This window comes from Thunnus albacares, chromosome 13 (genome assembly GCF_914725855.1).
Source record: "Thunnus albacares chromosome 13, fThuAlb1.1, whole genome shotgun sequence".
Lineage (NCBI taxonomy): Eukaryota > Metazoa > Chordata > Actinopteri > Scombriformes > Scombridae > Thunnus > Thunnus albacares.
The window spans coordinates 30,817,764-30,836,348 of NC_058118.1; the positions used below are offsets into that span (position 1 = coordinate 30,817,764).

At 40.3% G+C, this 18,585-nt stretch overlaps 2 protein-coding genes across 2 annotated transcripts; both read left to right on the top strand.

Moving 5' to 3' along the window:
- Positions 1-8,046: 8,046 nt before the first annotated feature.
- Positions 8,047-9,036, top strand: LOC122995848 (odorant receptor 131-2-like). The gene has a single exon (XM_044371230.1). It carries the CDS (start codon positions 8,047-8,049, stop codon positions 9,034-9,036), a length of 990 nt encoding a protein of 329 aa, XP_044227165.1.
- A 7,206-nt stretch (positions 9,037-16,242) lies between these two features.
- On the top strand, positions 16,243-17,223 carry LOC122995849 (odorant receptor 131-2-like). Its single transcript, XM_044371231.1, has one exon. The coding sequence runs from the start codon at positions 16,243-16,245 to the stop codon at positions 17,221-17,223; it is 981 nt and encodes a 326-aa protein (XP_044227166.1).
- The last annotated feature ends 1,362 nt before the right edge of the window (positions 17,224-18,585 follow it).

Genomic DNA, 18,585 nt, shown 5'->3' on the forward strand with positions numbered 1-18,585 from the left:
GAAAATTTAAATTTTTTGTTTGTTTTCTGACATATATTTAAAATCACGACAATAATACAGAGCCGTGCTTACCATTTAAAGAGGCTTAGATGCAAAGAAAAGCATAAATGTCCCTTAATTCAGCATATAATAAATCAGACAACATGTATGTGTTCTTTCACAATGTCTCAGTAGTTTACTCATTTCTGTCTGAGAGCTGTCTCCAGATAGTTACGACCATGACAAGCAGTGAAGCTATACTGTATGATGAACTCCTTGTCTTGTCACTGCATATTAAGTCAGTTCTTTATATATTTCATACTTTTTCACAAAAATTACATATATATATATATATATATATATATATATATATATATATATATATATATATATGAATGTATATGAATGAATATATATATATAGTATATATTAACTACTTTCTTGTTTCTAAAACGTTTTATTGTTAACATCATCAGAGGTGCAAATAATTTCTCTTACAAAAGAACAAACAAGCAGGAATTAAACTTTGCACGACTAATATACAAGATGTGTATATGCCAATAAACAGTAGGAACAAGATTATTCAATGATAGTTAGGAGCTATACTCATTGATAAACTCATGTAGAAGATTAAAATGGCTTTCCTTTCTGTTAATAATTTGTGGTTTTATGTTTGTAAGTAGCACATTAAAGCACTTATATACAATTGACATTTCAACCCCTAAAATGTGTCAATGGTTAATTTATTAGTACTGCAATAAATAGAAATATATCTCATGTTGGTGCCTGGAAATTGACATTTCACAGGTTGTTTAATGCGTAATAAAGCTTGAAACCAAAGAGAAAATTGCAGAATGATGTTTTTTATTGATGAAAAGCCAAATCAAACAGATGTAGACACAAAATTTATGCCTACACAGACCATATGCATTCACTGCATGTTTGAATGTGTCCACCTATGCAGACTCAGCCAACTTTGCCTCAGCAAGTCATCCCTGGACCGTCTACAAATGGTCCAGAATGCTGCTGCAAGGCTTTTGACCAGGTCCAACTCACATAACACCCATCTAATCTAGAAGGCCAAAAGCTATGGCCTTCACAGTCACCAGATCTCAACCCAACTAAACAACTATCAACAACAACAACCATCACCAAGGCTGAAGAACAGCATTCCTCAAAAAGATATTCCAAACATTTTCTGCTGTTGCTACTTCACATTAAAAGCTTCTCGCTGGTGTACAACTGTGTGGCTTTTATTATGAAGCATGTACAGACTGCACTATTGGTCAGCAAATATTGGTCTACACAGCAACATCTTTTGTGCTGTTTGGTCAGCAGATCAGTTTTAAATATTGCAAAGGAGGATGGCTAAAAGAGGAAATAGCCACAGTGAGCTGGTAGATGAAGAGCAGCAGGCCACAGGCTCTTTTAATACAGTTGTGGGAACCAGTGAACATGTAATATGTCATAAAGGTAAACAACTTTGTTTTGCTGTCCTGTCTGAAGGAAAACCATTTGCACTGTGCATCACAGATATAATTGCAGCAGTTCACTATTCAGCGTGAGCATTTCTGTCATATGGAAGAAGGCCATTAAATTTTGTAAACATGCACAATCCCTTACCTTGTGAGACAGCTGGATTCGCAAGATCACAACATCACAAGACCACGTGAAAACCAACTAAACCAATTTAACACTTGTAATCTTGTTAGGCTACAAGTTATGTGACTGTGTCCAAACCACTCGTGGTTTGGATCAATCAGCGTCTTAAATCCAGCTGCCTCGCAAGGTAAGACGGTGATAGACGGTGATAGATGGTTCATCCAATGATGAACTGTAAAATAGTAACTTACTGTAAAATAAATTACAGTAAGTTACTTGTCAATTGCTGCCAGTTATTTAAAGTAGGTTTCTTACAGTGTGTTTATACCTATACTGAGTAAGTTGAATACTGACTTACTGGTTATCGTTTACTGTTATTGTTTCCAGAACCACACAAGTCCTGCACCTGGTTACATATAAATATAACAGTGATACAGCATTAGTGGAAATTGGTTGACCAGTAAGGGGCTAAACTGTGCACCTGTTCCTGTGATTTTCTGACCACATTCACACACACATAAACTTCACCTACTAAAACCAGTAACCTGATTGAAGGATCCTTCATCCTTCGTTATAAACATTTCAATTGGTCAGGTCATGCACTATCCATCGACAGGCATTCTTGTTGCTACTGCATCGCAACTTTTACAACATGAAAATATTTAAAGTCATATGCTTTCATGCCCACGTTAAATATAAAAGAACAAAAATAAACAATACTGGACCAGGGAATTGGTACATAATGGTGAAGGAATTACATTACTTAATGCTAATACAGTATGTTAGAGGGTAACATATTAGCAATTGGTGATGTAATTCCTCTCACATTATTTACCAATTCCCTGGTTCATGTCATCATGTCTTCCATAACGGCACTCAGCATTTTTGTTTTTACAATACTATTACTTACATGTGAAGGTGTCAGGTGAAGTGGGTGTGAGGACTGAGCTCATATAGTCTGTGAACGCAGGCAAACGCTGCAGAGCAGCACTGCTGACACTGAAACAGACAAGGCCTCTAACCTACTAACTGTCTGCACAGGATAAATGTATGTGGACGATTCGGAGTTTTGCATGTGATCTCAACAACATCTGTGCTCAAAATTCGAGGGATCTTCATTCTAATGGGAACACAAACTGTACAAGATTCATTGTGCCTTTGTGCTTCAATAAAATCAACAGTTTCATACTTTTATTACAGGATTCTCTAATATGTTGTATGCAAATCAGTCTCAGCAGTATCAGGAGTTACTGGGAACAGTAGTAGAACATTTGTGTCACATCCCCAAATTTAATCCAGGGGATGAAAGAGCCATACATAAAACAAAATGAGCCCGGGAGAAAGGAATAAAAGGAAACTGATGCTTTCATGAAATAAAGAATTTACAATATAACAATAGCAGTAACTTGAAGCTGGCCTCTTCTCAAAAAAGGGGGAGGCTGGTCCACCTATAACAGAGAATCAAAAAATATTTAAATTAAGTTAGGCCAAACCAAAAATGATCACCACCCTCCCTTCCAAATAGCAGTAAAATCTACCAAACTGAGTACACAACCTTTCGCATTTGATTAACCACACACACACACACACACACACAGAACAGTGTGTCAACTACTACATTGTCTATCCCTCTCTTGTGCCTGATCTCAATGTTGAGACCCTGCACCAAGCATGTGGTTGAACATTCAAGACAAAAAGACAAGAGGGTTGTGGTCAGTGTCCATGATCACTGGGGATGGAACCAACATACACTTCAAAGTGCTGGGTGGCAAGGACCACGGCTAATGTCTCCTTCTCAATAGTGGAATGGTTCAGTTGATGGCGTTTGAACTTGATAGAGAAGTAACACACTGGGTGGCTCTCCTCACCCTCTCTGTCCTGCAGCAGCACAGGACCGGCTCCAGAAGCACTGGCATCCACTTTTAGCTTAAAGGGAAGAGAGAAGTTAGGAACAACCAAGACAGGACCACTGCAGAGGAGGGACTTAGCAGGATTAAAGGCATGGTCATATTCATCATCCCACACAAAAGGAAGGACTACACAGCTTAGTAAGCGGAGCAGCCACCACAGAGAAACTTCTGCAAAAACACCAATAGTAACCAGCCATGCCCAAGAAAGTCAAAGTTCATGTTTGGTAGTAGGAGCTAGATAGACCAACATAGCTGTGACCTTGACATCTGCCAGATGGACTTGTCCATGACCAACCTGTTTCCCTAGGTATGTAATGGTAGCCTTACCAAACTCATATTTAGCGAGACTGGGGGTCAACAACGCCTCAGCAAGTCATTTGAACACCTCTGCCAGATGGGAAAGATGGTCCCCCCCGGTGTTAGTGTACATCACCACATCATCAAGATGCATATTACAATGTGGGATCTCCTAACACCAAGTGCATCAGGCACTGAAAAGTGGGTGCATTGCTCATACCAAATGCCATCACTGTATACTGCAAAAAGTAGACAGGTGTTACAAATGCAGAGATGTCAGAAGCTCTGGGGCTCAAAGGAAACTGCCAGTATACTTTGTGTAGATCTAGCATGGCGATGAACACAGCTGAACCAATGCTGTTGATGTAGTCGTCTGTGCAAGGTGAGGGGAAGGAATCTGGTACAGTTACTGCGTTAACTTTACAGAAGTCTTACAGAAACAAGGGGTGCCATCAGATTTAGGAGTTAGTAAACACAGGGAACTCCAGGGATTAGAACTAGGCTTGGCTTCACAGTTTTCCAGCAAGCATTCAGCCTCTTTCTTCATTATCTCTCTTTCCTAAAATGTTTCCAAGCATGTTGTTGAATAAAAGCAGCAGAACTGACATCAATGTCATGCTGTAACACATTGATACAAGATGGCACATCACTTAACAGAGTGGGGTACGAATGGAGTAAATGGACTACTTCATCGTGCTGACGTTCAGGCAGGTAAGAGAGTTGTGACTCAATATTTGAGAGAAACTCAAACAACCTACCAAACTGCTGACCATCAGTAAGCTCTACCAAACCATCATCAGGCAAAGATCCAGCACAAACCAAAAGAGCAGATCTTTCACTGGGGGCAGCAGTCTCTGCAGATTTTCCTGCTTTCCCTGAACAACTTCTTGGGAATAATAGGACTTTAACATGTTAAAATGGCATAAGTGTGTTTTTCTTCTCCGTCCAGGTGTGTGGATGACATAATTGGTATTGGAGACTTTGCTTTCTACCACATGGGGACCTGAAAAGCTGGCAGTGAGGGCAGAGCCAGGCACTGGTAGTAAGACCAAAACCTGATTCCCAGACTGAACTGTTGCTCAACCACTTTCCTCTCAAACCACTTCTTCATACTACTCTGGGAGGAAGAGAGAGCTTCTCTTGCCGATTAGGAGGCACAATGCAGCTGTTCCCTAAACTAGGAGACAAAATCCAACACATTAGTCTTTGAAGAAGAACCAGAAATGAACTGCTCTTTGAACACTTTCTTAGGGCCCAAAAGACCCCTGTTTAGTATCATGGATGGCAAAGAGAACAAATGGGTACCCTTCATCCCAGCTTCATCTTGTATCATGACAGTACTTTCTAAACACTGACTTCAGGGTTTAATGCCAATGTTCAAATGTGCCTTGTGACCCTAGGTGGTACACACTGGACACTGAGTGAGAGACACCTAAAGACTGTAAAGTCTGTTTGAAAGTTGAAGAGAGAAAATTAGTTCCTTTTCTGGTGAGGGTCTGCACAACTTTTTGTAGCCCAAAGGTAGTAAAGAACTTTGTTAGAGCTCTAGTTATGGCTGATTCAGTGATCTTCCACAAAGAGATTACTTCAGGGAACTGGATGGAAGCACAATTACAGACAGCAGAACAGACAGGACAGGAATACTGTCAAACTCAGCGCTAACACACACATTCTTTTTCCTGCAATAATAAAATTGACTGAAAGTAGGATTAGCCAAAAACTCATCCAAGTTAAATGTTGCCATTCTCATTCTCAAGCAAACACATGGACACACACAGGACAACACCATAGCTTTCACCAGGCTAAACTAGGCTAGGCTATGCTAGGCTAGATCCCCACCACTACAACTCACCCATATAACTACGGTCCACGTTCACCACATCTACCAATGGTGAATACAATGATCCTGATACTGGATGCCACACACACAATGGTCAAATACTCTGCCCGACCTTACAAAAACAAATTCCCCCGAATCCTGCCTAACCCAAACTTTACCTACCTATCTTCTAGAGCATGCCGGGCCTGAGGTGACTTAAAAGGCTGAAACTTCAGTGGCCAGAGCCCTGAAACACCTAACTCCACCAGGGAACTTTATCCCTGCCTAGGGTTTACTTTACAAAAATAAGAAAGGCAAAATAAAAAAGGAATGCCCGATAGAAAGACTGATACAGCCCAGCTGGACACTCACCTATCTAACTGAGGGAGCCGTTGTAATGCTTAGTGAAGGCTAGACAATGGACACCTGACACCAATACCCACTGCGACATCCACCAGAGACAACACACCACACAAAAAACAATAAAACAATAAATAAACTTAATTAATAAACTTAAAACAATAAATAAATTTATTGGTCTTCTTTCGATTCTGGACGAGCCCCCAAATGTGTTACGTCCCCAAATTTAAATTCAGGGGATGAAACAGAGCAACACATTAAACAAAATCAGCCCAGGAGAAAGGAAGAAAGGGAAACTGATGTTTTCATGAAATAAAGCAAAAAAAAGGGGGAGGCTGGTCCAGCTACAACAGAGACCACAAACAGTAGGCCAAACCAAAAATGATCACCACCCTCCCTTCCAAACAGGAGTAAAACCTACTGAACCTGGTACATGACCACTTGCATATGATTAATCACACACACACAGCGCAAATGCTGCCAAATGACCCACTGGCCCCGTTTATACCTCTCCTCAGGCTTTTTTAAGCTCCAGGCCTTCATCATCATCATTGCTCACAGGTATGATCCACCACCCACAGCAGAGTAGGAAGGGGGGAGGTGGAATCTGGAGAAACACGAGAGGAAAAACACACACATATAGACACCTACGAAACTAAGGCCGTAAGAATTTGTCATTTCCAGTTGACATTGTGGATGCATGTGATGTGCTACTGTGTGTAACTTTGTATTATTTGTCCTGTGTTTTTGTTTTTGTTTTTTTGCTTTGTATTGTTTTGTTATTGTGCATATGTTTTAATTATGGGATTGCAAATGAAATTTTGCTGTAAGGTATCTCTGGTACAGTATGTAAAGTAATAATATATATGTTTAATACTGTACATGATCACTCACAAATAAAATAAATAAATAAACTAGTATCCTTTAGGATGAGGGGTTGACATTTCTTGTAATGTTTATGTTGAAAATAAAAGTATATGTAGTTATAGTATCTCTTCATTCAGTTAAACTTGAATGGATTAAAAGTTGTTTTTCCTTGTCTCCCTGAATCTCTACAACTAAAGTGGCAAGTACAAAGTTACGATGACCCATAAAGTCACAATGGCAACATTTATGAGAAAAATACACCAGTTTAAAAAAATACCAGGACTTTCCTATAACATGTTGTTATAATGTCTGTGTGTTTCAGGTCTGCCATGCTCATCTCTGCATGTTTGGATTGCCCGCACCTGAACTGTGTCCGATAGTCAGTGAAGTTGTATATCAAACCTCTGAACCAATGCTTCGGCCATTTTGCCACTGAGCTGCTGGTTGGGCTGGTGCTGTCGAGTTTGCTGTTCATACTGTGTTGCTGTCAGCACCTTGGATATAGCTCTGTGTAACTTGCTGATGATTTTCAGGAAGCCTTGTAGGGGTTCTCTGGCTTTTTTTTTTGCTCTCCCTTTTTTCTCCTGTTTTGTGGCTAGCCAGGCAGCGTAGCATCATCCTTTTTTCCATTCTGTAACAAGTGAGACTTTTCTTTTCTAGTTAGAGAGGGATTTTGTTTGGTGTTTTGGCCTTGGAGACCCTGACATCGAAGTTGCTTCCTTTTCGTTTAATATATCAGTTAGTCTGTCAATAATCCTTGTTGTTAATAAATGGTGCTCCCTGTTACACTTTGAAATTGTTTTAGTGGCCTCTCTCTCACAGTTTTTGCATAGGGTTTTGGGTCACCTAATTATGTTACTCCTTGTGTCCCCCTCTAGACAGTAAAGGTCGTAACACATGTCCAAGTAGAATCCCAAACCACATCTGTTAATGGTGCTGACGTAATGTCACATGAACAAGGTGGAAAGACATAGTTCATAAACAACATGTGAGAGCAGGCAAACCCTGCAGACCAGCTCTGCATACATGGAAACAAGCTGCTTACTGTCTGCACAGGGTAAAAGCATATCAATGATTGTGGGTTTTAGATGTGAACTAAGAGGTCTTCACTGCTTTAAAGATGGGATGTTGTCACTGTTAGAGATACAAACTAGACAGCATTTATATATATCAACAGGTTAATCTTTTTGATGTTTATAGTGTTTCTTTAAGATGTTGCATGCAAATCAGTCGCAGACCAACATCACTGTTGGACTGCAGTATCAGGAGTTACTGGGATTAGTGATGTTTTCCATTCTGACGTCAGTGCCATGCTGTGTGTTTCTCTTCATTAATGGGACCATGCTATTCACCATGAGGAGTAAACCTGTGTTTCGAGAGACCTCCCGTTACATTCTTCTGTATAACCTCCTTTTGGGAGACACTGTACATATGGCACAGAGTCAGTTAATGTACATTCTAGGTGCTTGTAGATTAAGGCTGACCTATGCTGTATGTGGTGTTCTTGTTATGCTCGCCGAGCTCACAAACAAAATCTCTCCTCTCACACTGGTGTTGATGTCTCTGGAGAGATATGTAGCTGTGTGCTACCCACTGAGGCACACTACCATCATCACTGTCAGAAACACTGGGGTGGCCATATGTGTGATCTGGACCTTCAGTTCAGTAAATGTCCTCACTCAAGTTTTATTGATGTTAAATTTTCAGTTTGAAGACCTTGTGAGCATGCAGATGGCAGACTTTTGTGGCAAAGACAGTATGATGCTTGATCAAATATCAGATCTTTATGAAAAAGCCTACACTTGTTTTCTGTTTGTTTCAGCCGGTATGGTAGTCGCTTGTTCCTATGTTGGTGTGATGATAGCAGCCAGATCAGCTTCCACAGACCAAAGTTCAGCCAGTAAAGCTCGTAAAACACTGCTGCTGCATCTGGTGCAGCTGGGCCTCAGTCTGTCTTCAGCTATACACAACCCATTACTGTTCTTTATCTCCAAAAACCTAAAAAGGGTCATATTTGTGCGCATCCAGATTGTTATTTATTTTTGTATTATCATCCTTCCCAGATGTCTGAGTGCTCTTATCTATGGAATCAGAGACCAGACCATCAGACCTGTTCTCATGTACCATCTATGCTGCCAGTGGAGATGCTTACCTTTGCTCTCAGTTGTCCCAACCAAGGCTAAAATCATACTTGTCACTTAATAAATCTCCATATATTCAACTACATAGAGAATAGAAAAGTCAAGTGAGTTCCTGATGCTATTGTGATCTGTTACATATAAATGTACACTGAAATAAAATAATGTGGCTTATGGTATTATGCCCCGCTCTACTTGAATTGTATAGTAATCACATAGTTTCTTCTTACTTGAACTGAGTGCAGACTGCACTCCCATAGCTGTAACATTACAGACAGTAGGTAGTTAGAGGGTCAGTCAAAGCACATCATTGAAATTACTGCAACCTTGAATTTTCATTCAAGAGATAAAGCCTACTTAGAGAATTAGAAGGTTTTTTATGTAAGAAAATGTAATCAAGCAGAAGAGTAAGTGAAACAGGACGTGCAATAATTAAATCACAAGAAGATATGACATAACATCTGACTTCTAACAACTTATTTTCTAATATTGACAACAGGATAGTTTTTCAGTCATAGCTTATACACACAATTGAAAAGTTCTTTACTCCTCAGCCATGACATGAGTTTACATGGCTAGTAACAACTGTAGAGGGCATTCAAATTAAGTGCAGCCCATAAAGTTAAAATACAAGTGTGTTTGTATTTGTCTGTTGATATTTAGTCGTTTGCATGAACTGAGTCCAAATTGTTAGCAAAGCTGTGCACAAACTAGTTAACAACACTAATATCTGCCGTTACAAAATATGTAAAAATGATTTCCTTGCACAGTATCAGAAAATTAAACCACTAGAGCAGCTGTCCTCCTGATAAATCCTGAGCTCCATCAGAGCTGTCTAAAAAATTTTATTTCAGAAAATAAAGTTTAATTCTATTTCTCCTAGAGAGTTCCTCACACTGCTTGACATTATTTAAAAAGCAATACAGCCTACAAGGACTGGAAGAGGTAGAGTTTAATGTCCACAGTAAGCGGCTGTGTTGCGTTCCAGCACTGTTGGATATGCCTGTTTTTTTTCCCCACTCTTCTATCTTTACGCATAGGGTCGATTTTTGTCGGTCCGGCATGCACATGATAGAAAAAAAAATATTATTGCAACAACACAAATGGGCCTATAGGTTGCCAGCTACCTGGAAGCAGTGGTGCAGCATCCCCAGCACCCCTACTTTCCAAGGCTATGGATATAGACAAGGCCAATATGTTCTTAAGCTCTTAATACTTATGGGTCATATTTGCAGTTCTTTACAAGTTGGTGAATCAAAGACTATAAGCCTTCATAAGTTTTCTCAGCTGGTTGTGCATTCCTAGCACAAAGAATATGACTGTTTCACCGTCAAGAGTCACTCAGTAGTGAAGTTGTTCTCTACTGGGGTCTCTTGGACGAGGTCCTTATTTCAATCAATCAATCAATCAATCAATCAATCAATTTTTATTTATATAGCGCCAAATCACAACAAAAGTCATCTCAAGGCACTTTTCACATAGAGCAGGTCAAGACCGTACTCTTTAATTTACAGAGACCCAACAATTCCCCCATGAGCAGCACTTGGTGACAGCGGTAAGGACAAACTCCCCTTTAACGGGTAGAAACCTCCAGCAGAACCCAGCTCTTGGTGGGCGGCCATCTGCTTTGACCGGTTGGGTTGAGAGAGAAAAAGAAAGAGGGAAAGGGGGAGGGGGGACACAGAATAACAACAATCATAACAACAATCATAACAATAATGACAATGACAGAGCAGCAGCCAGGGAAGGATGCCAACAGGACTGTGAAGGACCGCGAAGGCTCGGCCCAGAACCCAGGGTTTCCTGTGAGATGAGAAAGCACAAAAAACTCCGGGGAAGAAGCAAAGTTAGTGACATGCATTGATGTTACATGAATGCATACAGATGGAGAGGAGGAGGAGGAGAGAGGAGCTCAGTACATCATGGGAAGTCCCCCAGCAGTCCAGGCCTATAGCAGCATAACTAAGGGCTGATCCAAGGCGAGCCTGGTCGGCCCTAACTATAAGCTTTATCAAAAGGAAAGTTTTAAGCCTACTCTTAAACATAGAAAGGGTGTCTGCACCCTCGAACGAATCTGGAAGATGGTTCCACAAGAGAGGAGCCTGATAGCTGAAGGCTCTGCTTCCCATTCTACTTTTAAAGACTGTAGGGACCACCAGTAAGCTGCATTCTGGGAGCACAGTGTTCTAGTGGGATAATACGGTATTATGAGCTCTTTAAGATATGATGGTGTCTGACCATTAAGGGCTTTGTAAGTTAGGAGAAGGATTTTACATTTTATTCTAGATTTTACAGGAAGCCAATGTAGCAAAGCTAAAATGGGAGAAATGTGATCTTTTTTTCTAGTTTTAGTCAGTACACATGCAGCTGCATTCTGGACCAGCTGGAGAGTTTTTAGAGACTTGTTAGGGCAGCCTGATAATAAGGAATTGCAATAATCTAGCCTAGAAGTAACAAATGCAAGGACTAGTTTTTCTGCATCTTGTTGAGACAGGATGTGCCTGATTTTTGCGATATTACTGAAGTGAAAAAAAGGCAGTCTTTGAAATTTGATTTATGTGGGAGTTAAAGGACATATTCTGATCAAAAATAACTCCCAGATTCCTTATGGTGGAGCTGGAGGCCAGGGTAATGCCATCCCGAGTAGCTATATCATTAGATAATGTGTTTCTAAGGTGTTTAGGGCCAGGCAACAATAACTTCAGTTTTATCTGAGTTTAATAGTAGAAAATTGCAGGTCATCCAGGTCTTTATGTCCTTAAGGCATGCTTGGAGATTAAGGCTGACCTATCCTGTATGTGGTTTTCTTGTCATGCTCATCAATCTTGCAATTGAAATAGCTCCTCTCACACTGGTGGTGATGGCTCTGGAGAGATATGTCGCTGTGTGCTACCCACTAAGGCACGCTACCATCATCACCATCAGAAACACAGGCATGGCTATTATTGTGGTTTGGGCATTTAGTTCACTAAAGTGAAAACTGTTTCCTGTCTTCTTACAGCGTCTGGGTCCTCATTGTCTGCTCTTGTCGCAGGCTGTGGTGGCTGTCCACATCCAATACAGAGGACCATTCTTTAGTGAAGATAGGGGTAGTGATCTACCATTCATGCACAATTAAGTGTTCACATCACATGGGTCACATGGTGACACCTGAACTGGTTCCATTTGCTGAAGCAGCTGGGAAGTGAACATTGAATTTAGAATATATTATCACAGAACTTCTGTACAGCTGAATTCACACAGTAAGAAAGCAATGCATGCAACTCAACTGTATAACCATTGACTCTACATGTTATTGGTCGTCTCATGTACGCAAATTATCTTGCTTTTCGTTTGTCAAGCATACATTTGTGTCACATCCCCAAATTTAATCCAGGGGACGAAAGAGAGCAATACATAAAACAAAATGAGCCTGGGAGAAAGGAAGAAAAGGAAGCTGATGCTTTCATGAAATAAAGAATTTACAATATAACAATAGTGGTAACTTAAAGCTGGCCTTTTCTGAAAAAAGGGGGAGGCTGGTCCCCCTATAACAGAGAAAACGGTCCAGGTATCAGCGGATAATTCGTAATTCATTTGTAATTCAAAAACCAAAAAACGGTAAATCTGTTATTTGTTTCAAAACAAAAAAAAAAAAAAAATTTTTGGTTGCAGAATCAAATACTGAAAAACCAATCAACAAATTGGTTTTTGCCAATTCATTTTATCATTATTCCTTTTTGGATTGAATATCCAACAGATCTGCAGACATTCAGCCAATTCGTTTTTGCATTTGAAACCAAAAACGGAAGTCACGTCATGTTTTTTTCGTAATTTTCATCAAAGTGTACATATGTAGTGTACACCACCACATCATCAAGATACATATTACAATGTGGGATCTCCTAACACCAAGTGCATCTGGCACTGAAAAGTGGGTGCATTGCTCATACCAAATGCCATCACTGTATACTGCAAAAAGTAGACAGGTGTTACAAATGCAGAGATGTCAGAAGCTCTGGGGGCTCAAAGGAAACTGCCAGTATCCCTTGAGCAGATCTAGCTTGGCAATGAACACAGCTGAACCAATGCTGTCAATGTCTGAACTGTTGCTCAACCACTTTCCTGTCAAACCACTTCTTCATACTACTCTGGGAGGAAGAGAGAGCTTCTCTTGCCGATTAGGAGGCACAATGCAGCTGTTCCCTAAACTAGGAGACAAAATCCAACACATTAGTCTTTGAAGAAGAACCAGAAATTAACTGCTCTTTGAACACTTTCTTAGGGCCCAAGAGACTCCTGTTTAGCATCATGGATGGCAAAGAGAACAAATGGGTACCCTTCATCCCAGCTTCATCTTGTATCATGACAGTACTTTCTCAACACTGACTTCAGGGTTTAATGCCAATGTTCAAATGTGCCTGGTGACTCTAGTTGGTACACACTGGACACTGAGTGAGAGACACCTAAAAACTGTAAAGTCTGTTTGAAAGTTGTAGAGAGAAAATTAGTTCCTTTTCTGGTGAGAGTCTGCACAACTTTTTGTAGCCCAAAGGTAGTAAAGAACTTTGTTAGAGCTCTAGTTATGGCTGATTCAGTGATCTTCCACAAAGAGATTACTTCAGGGAACTGGATGGAAGCACAATTACAGACAGCAGAACAGACAGGACAGGAATACTGTCAAACTCAGCGCTAACACACACATCTTTTTTCCTGCAATAATTGACTGAAAGTAGGATTAGCCAAAAACTCATCCAAGTTAAATGTTGCCATTCTCATTCTCAAGCAAACACATGGATACACACAGGACAACACCATAGCTTTCACCAGGCTAAACTAGGCTAGGCTATGCTAGGCTAACATGAGATCCCCACCACTACAACTCACCCATATAACTACGGTCCACATTCACCACATCTACCAGTGGTGAATACAATGATCCTGATACTGGATGCCACACACACAATGGTCAAATACTCTGCCTGACCTTACAAAAACAAATTCCCCCAGATCCTGCCTAACCCAAACTTTACCTACCTATCTTCTAGAGCATGCCGGGCCTGAGGTGACTTAAAAGGCTGAAACTTCAGTGGCCAGAGCCCTGAAACACCTACCTCCACCAGGAAACTTAATCCCTGCCTAGGGTTTACTTTACAAAAATAAGAAAGGCAAAATAAAAAAGGAATGCCCGATAGAAAGACTGATACAGCCCAGCTGGACACTCACCTATCTAACTGAGGGAGCCGTTGTAATGCTTAGTGAAGGCTAGACAATGGACACCCGACACCAATACCCACTGTGACATCCACCGGAGACAACACACAAAAAACAATAAAACAATAAATAAACTTAATTGATAAACTTAAAACAATAAATAAATTTACTGATCTTCTTTCGATTCTGGACGAGCCCCCAAATGTGTTACGTCCCCAAATTTAAATTCAGGGGATGAAACAGAGCAACGCATTAAACAAAATCAGCCCAGGAGAAAGGAAGAAAGGGAAACTGATGTTTTCATGAAATAAAGCAAAAAAAAAGGGGGAGGCCGGTCCAGCTACAACAGAGACCACAAACAGTAGGCCAAACCAAAAATGATCACCACCCTCCCTCCCAAACAGGAGTAAAACCTACTGAACCTGGTACATGACCACTTGCATATGATTAATCACACACACACAGCGCAAATGCTGCCAAATGACCCACTGGCCCCGTTTATAACTCTCCTCAGGCTTTTTTAAGCTCCAGGCCTTCATCATCATCATTGCTCACAGGTATGATCCACCACCCACAGCAGAGTAGGAAGGGGGGAGGTGGAACCTGGAGAAACACAATAGGAAAAACACACACATAGACACCTACGAAACTAAGGCCATAATTTCCACTTTGTCATTGCCAGTTGACATTGTGGATGCATGTGATGTGCTACTGTGTGTAACTTTGTATTATTTGTCCTGTGTTTTTGTTGTTTTTTTTTTGCTTTGTATTGTTTTGTTATTGTGCATATGTTTTAATTATGGGATTGCAAATGAAATTTTGCTGTAAGGTATCTCTGGTACAGTATGTAAAGCAATAACATTTATGTTTGATACTATACATGGTCACTCACAAATAAAATAAATAAATAAACTTGTATCCTATAGGGTGAGGGGTTGACATTTCTTGCAGTGCTTATGTTGAAAATAAAACTATATGTAGTTATACTATCTCTTCATTCAGTTAAACTTGAATGGATTAAAAGTTGTTTTTCCTTGTCTCCCTGAATCTCTACAACTAAAGTCGCAAGTACAAAGTTACGATGACCCATAGAGTCACAATAGCAACATTTATGAGAAAAATACACCGGTTTAAAAAAATACCAGAACTTTCCTATAACATGTTGTTATAATGTCTGTGTTTCAGGTCTGCCACGCTCCTCTCTGCATGTTTGGATTGCCTGCACCTGAACTGTGTCCGATAGTCAGTGAAGTTGTATATCAAACCCCCTGAACCAGTGCTTCGGCCATTTTGCCACTGAGCTGCTGGTTGGGCTGGTGCTGTCGAGTTTGCTGTTCATACTGTGTTGCTGTCAGCACCTTGGATATAGCTCTGTGTAACTTGCTGATGATTTTCAGGAAGCTTTGTAGGGGTTCTCTGCCTTTTTTTGCTCTCCCTTTTTTCTCCTGTTTTGTGGCTAGCCAGGCAGCGTAGCATCGTCCTTTTTTCCATTCTGTAACAAGTGAGACTTTTCTTTTCTAGTTAGAGAGGGATTTTGTTTGGTGTTTTGGCCTTGGAGACCCTGACACCTGAGTTGCTTCCTTTTCTTTTACTATATCAGTCAGTTTATCTGTCAATAATCCTTTTTGTTAATAAATGGTGCTCCCTGTTACACTTTGCAATTGTTTTAGTGGCCTCTCTCTCACAGTTTTTGCATAGGGTTTTGGGTCACCTAATTATGTTACTCCTTGTGTCCCCCTCTAGACAGTAAAGGTCGTAACACATGTCCAAGTAGAATCCCAAACCACATCTGTTAACAGTGCTGACGTAATGTCACATAAACAAGGTGGGAAGACATAGTTCATAAACAACATGTGAGAGCAGGCAAACCCTGCAGACCAGCTCTGCATACATGGAAACAAGCTGCTTACTGTCTGCACAGGGTAAAAGCATATCAATGATTGTGGGTTTTAGATGTGAACTAAGAGGTCTTCCCTGCTTTAAAGATGGGATGTTGTCACTGTTAGAGATACAAACTAGACAGCATTTATATATATCAACAGGTTAATCTTTTTGATGTTTATAGTGTTTCTTTAAGATGTTGTACGCAAATCAGTCACAGACCAACATCACTGTTGGACTGCAGTATCAGGAGTTACTGGGATTAGTGATGTTTTCCATTCTGACGTCAGTGCCATGCTGTGTGTTTCTCTTCATTAATGGGACCATGCTATTCACCATGAGGAGTAAACCTGTGTTTCGAGAGACCTCCCGTTACATTCTTCTGTATAACCTCCTTTTTGGAGACACTGTACAGATGGCACAGAGTCAGTTAATGTACATTCTGGCTGCTTGTAGATTAAGGCTGACCTATGCTGTATGTGGTGTTCTTGTTATGCTTGCCGAGCTCACAAACAAAATCTCTCCTCTCACACTGGTGTTGATGTCTCTGGAGAGATATGTAGCTGTGTGCTACCCACTGAGGCACACTGCTATCATCACTATCAGAAACACAGGGGTGGCCATATGTGTGATCTGGACCTTCAGTTCAGTAAATGTCCTCACTCAAGTTTTATTGATGTTAAATTTTCAGTTTGAAGACTTTGTGAGCATGCAGATGGCAGACTTTTGTGGCAAAGAAAGTTTGATGCTTGATCAAATATCAGATCTTTATGAAAAAGCCTACACTTGTTTTCTGTTTGTTTCAGCCGGTTTGGCAGTCACTTTCTCCTATGTTGGTGTGATGATAGCAGCCAGATCAGCTTCCACAGACCAAAGTTCAGCCAGTAAAGCTCGTAAAACACTGCTGCTGCATCTGGTGCAGCTGGGCCTCAGTCTCTCTTCAACTATACACAACCCATTACTGTTCTTCATCTCCAAAATCTTCGACAGGATCATATTTGTGCGTATCCAGAATGTTCTTTATTTTTGTATTACCATCCTTCCCAGATGTCTGAGTGCTCTTATCTATGGAATCAGAGACCAGACCATCAGACCTGTTCTCATGTACCATCTATGCTGCCAGTGGAGATGCTTACCTTTGCTCTCAGTTGTCCCAACCAAGGCTAATGTCACTTAATAAATCTCCATATATTCAACTACATAGAGAATAGAAAAGTCAAGTGAGTTCCTGATGCTATTGTGATCTGTTATATATAAATGTACACTGAAATAAAATAATGTGGCTTATGGTATTATGCCCCGCTCTACTTGAATTGTACATAGTAATCACATAGTTTCTTCTTACTTGAACTGAATGCAGACTTCTAACAACTTATTTTCTAATATTGACAACAGGATAGTTTTTCAGTCATAGCTTATACACACAATTGAAAAGTTCTTTACTCCTCAGCCATGACATGAGTTTACATGGCTAGTAACAACTGTAGAGGGCATTCAAATTAAGTGCAGCCCATGAAGTTAAAATACAAGTGTGTTTGTATTTGTCTGTTGATATTTAGTCATTTGCATGAACTGAGTCCAAATTGTTAGCAAACCTGTGCACAAACTAGTTAACAACACTAATATCTGCTGTTACAAAATATGTAAAAATGATTTCCTTGCACAGTATCAGAAAATTAAACCACTAGAGCAGCTGTCCTCCTGATAAATCCTGAGCTCCATCAGAGCTGTCTAAAAAATTTTATTTCAGAAAATAAAGTTTAATTCTATTTCTCCTAGAGAGTTCCTCACACTGCTTGACATTATTTAAAAAGCAATACAGCCTACAAGGACTGGAAGAGGTAGTTTTTAATGTCCACAGTAAGTGGCTGTGTTGTGTTCCAGCACTGTTGGATATGCCTGTTTTTTTTCCCCACTCTTCTATCTTTACGCATAGGGTCGATTTTTGTCGGTCCGGCATGCACATGATAGAAAAAAAAATATTATTGCAACAACACAAATGGGCCTATAGGTTGCCAGCTACCTGGAAGCAGTGGTGCAGCATCCCCAGCACCCCTACTTTCCAAGGCTATGGATATAGACAAGGCCAATATGTTCTTAAGCTCTTAATACTTATGGGTCATATTTGCAGTTCTTTACAAGTTGGTGAATCAAAGACTATAAGCCTTCATAAGTTTTCTCAGCTGGTTGTGCATTCCTAGCACAAAGAATATGACTGTTTCACCGTCAAGAGTCACTCAGTAGTGAAGTTGTTCTCTACTGGGGTCTCTTGGACGAGGTCCTTATTTCAATCAATCAATCAATCAATCAATTTTTATTTATATAGCGCCAAATCACAACAAAAGTCATCTCAAGGCACTTTTCACATAGAGCAGGTCAAGACCGTACTCTTTAATTTACAGAGACCCAACAATTCCCCCATGAGCAGCACTTGGTGACAACGGTAAGGACAAACTCCCCTTTAACGGGTAGAAATCTTCAGCAGAACCCGGCTCTTGGTGGGCGGCCATCTGCTTTGACCGGTTGGGTTGAGAGAGAA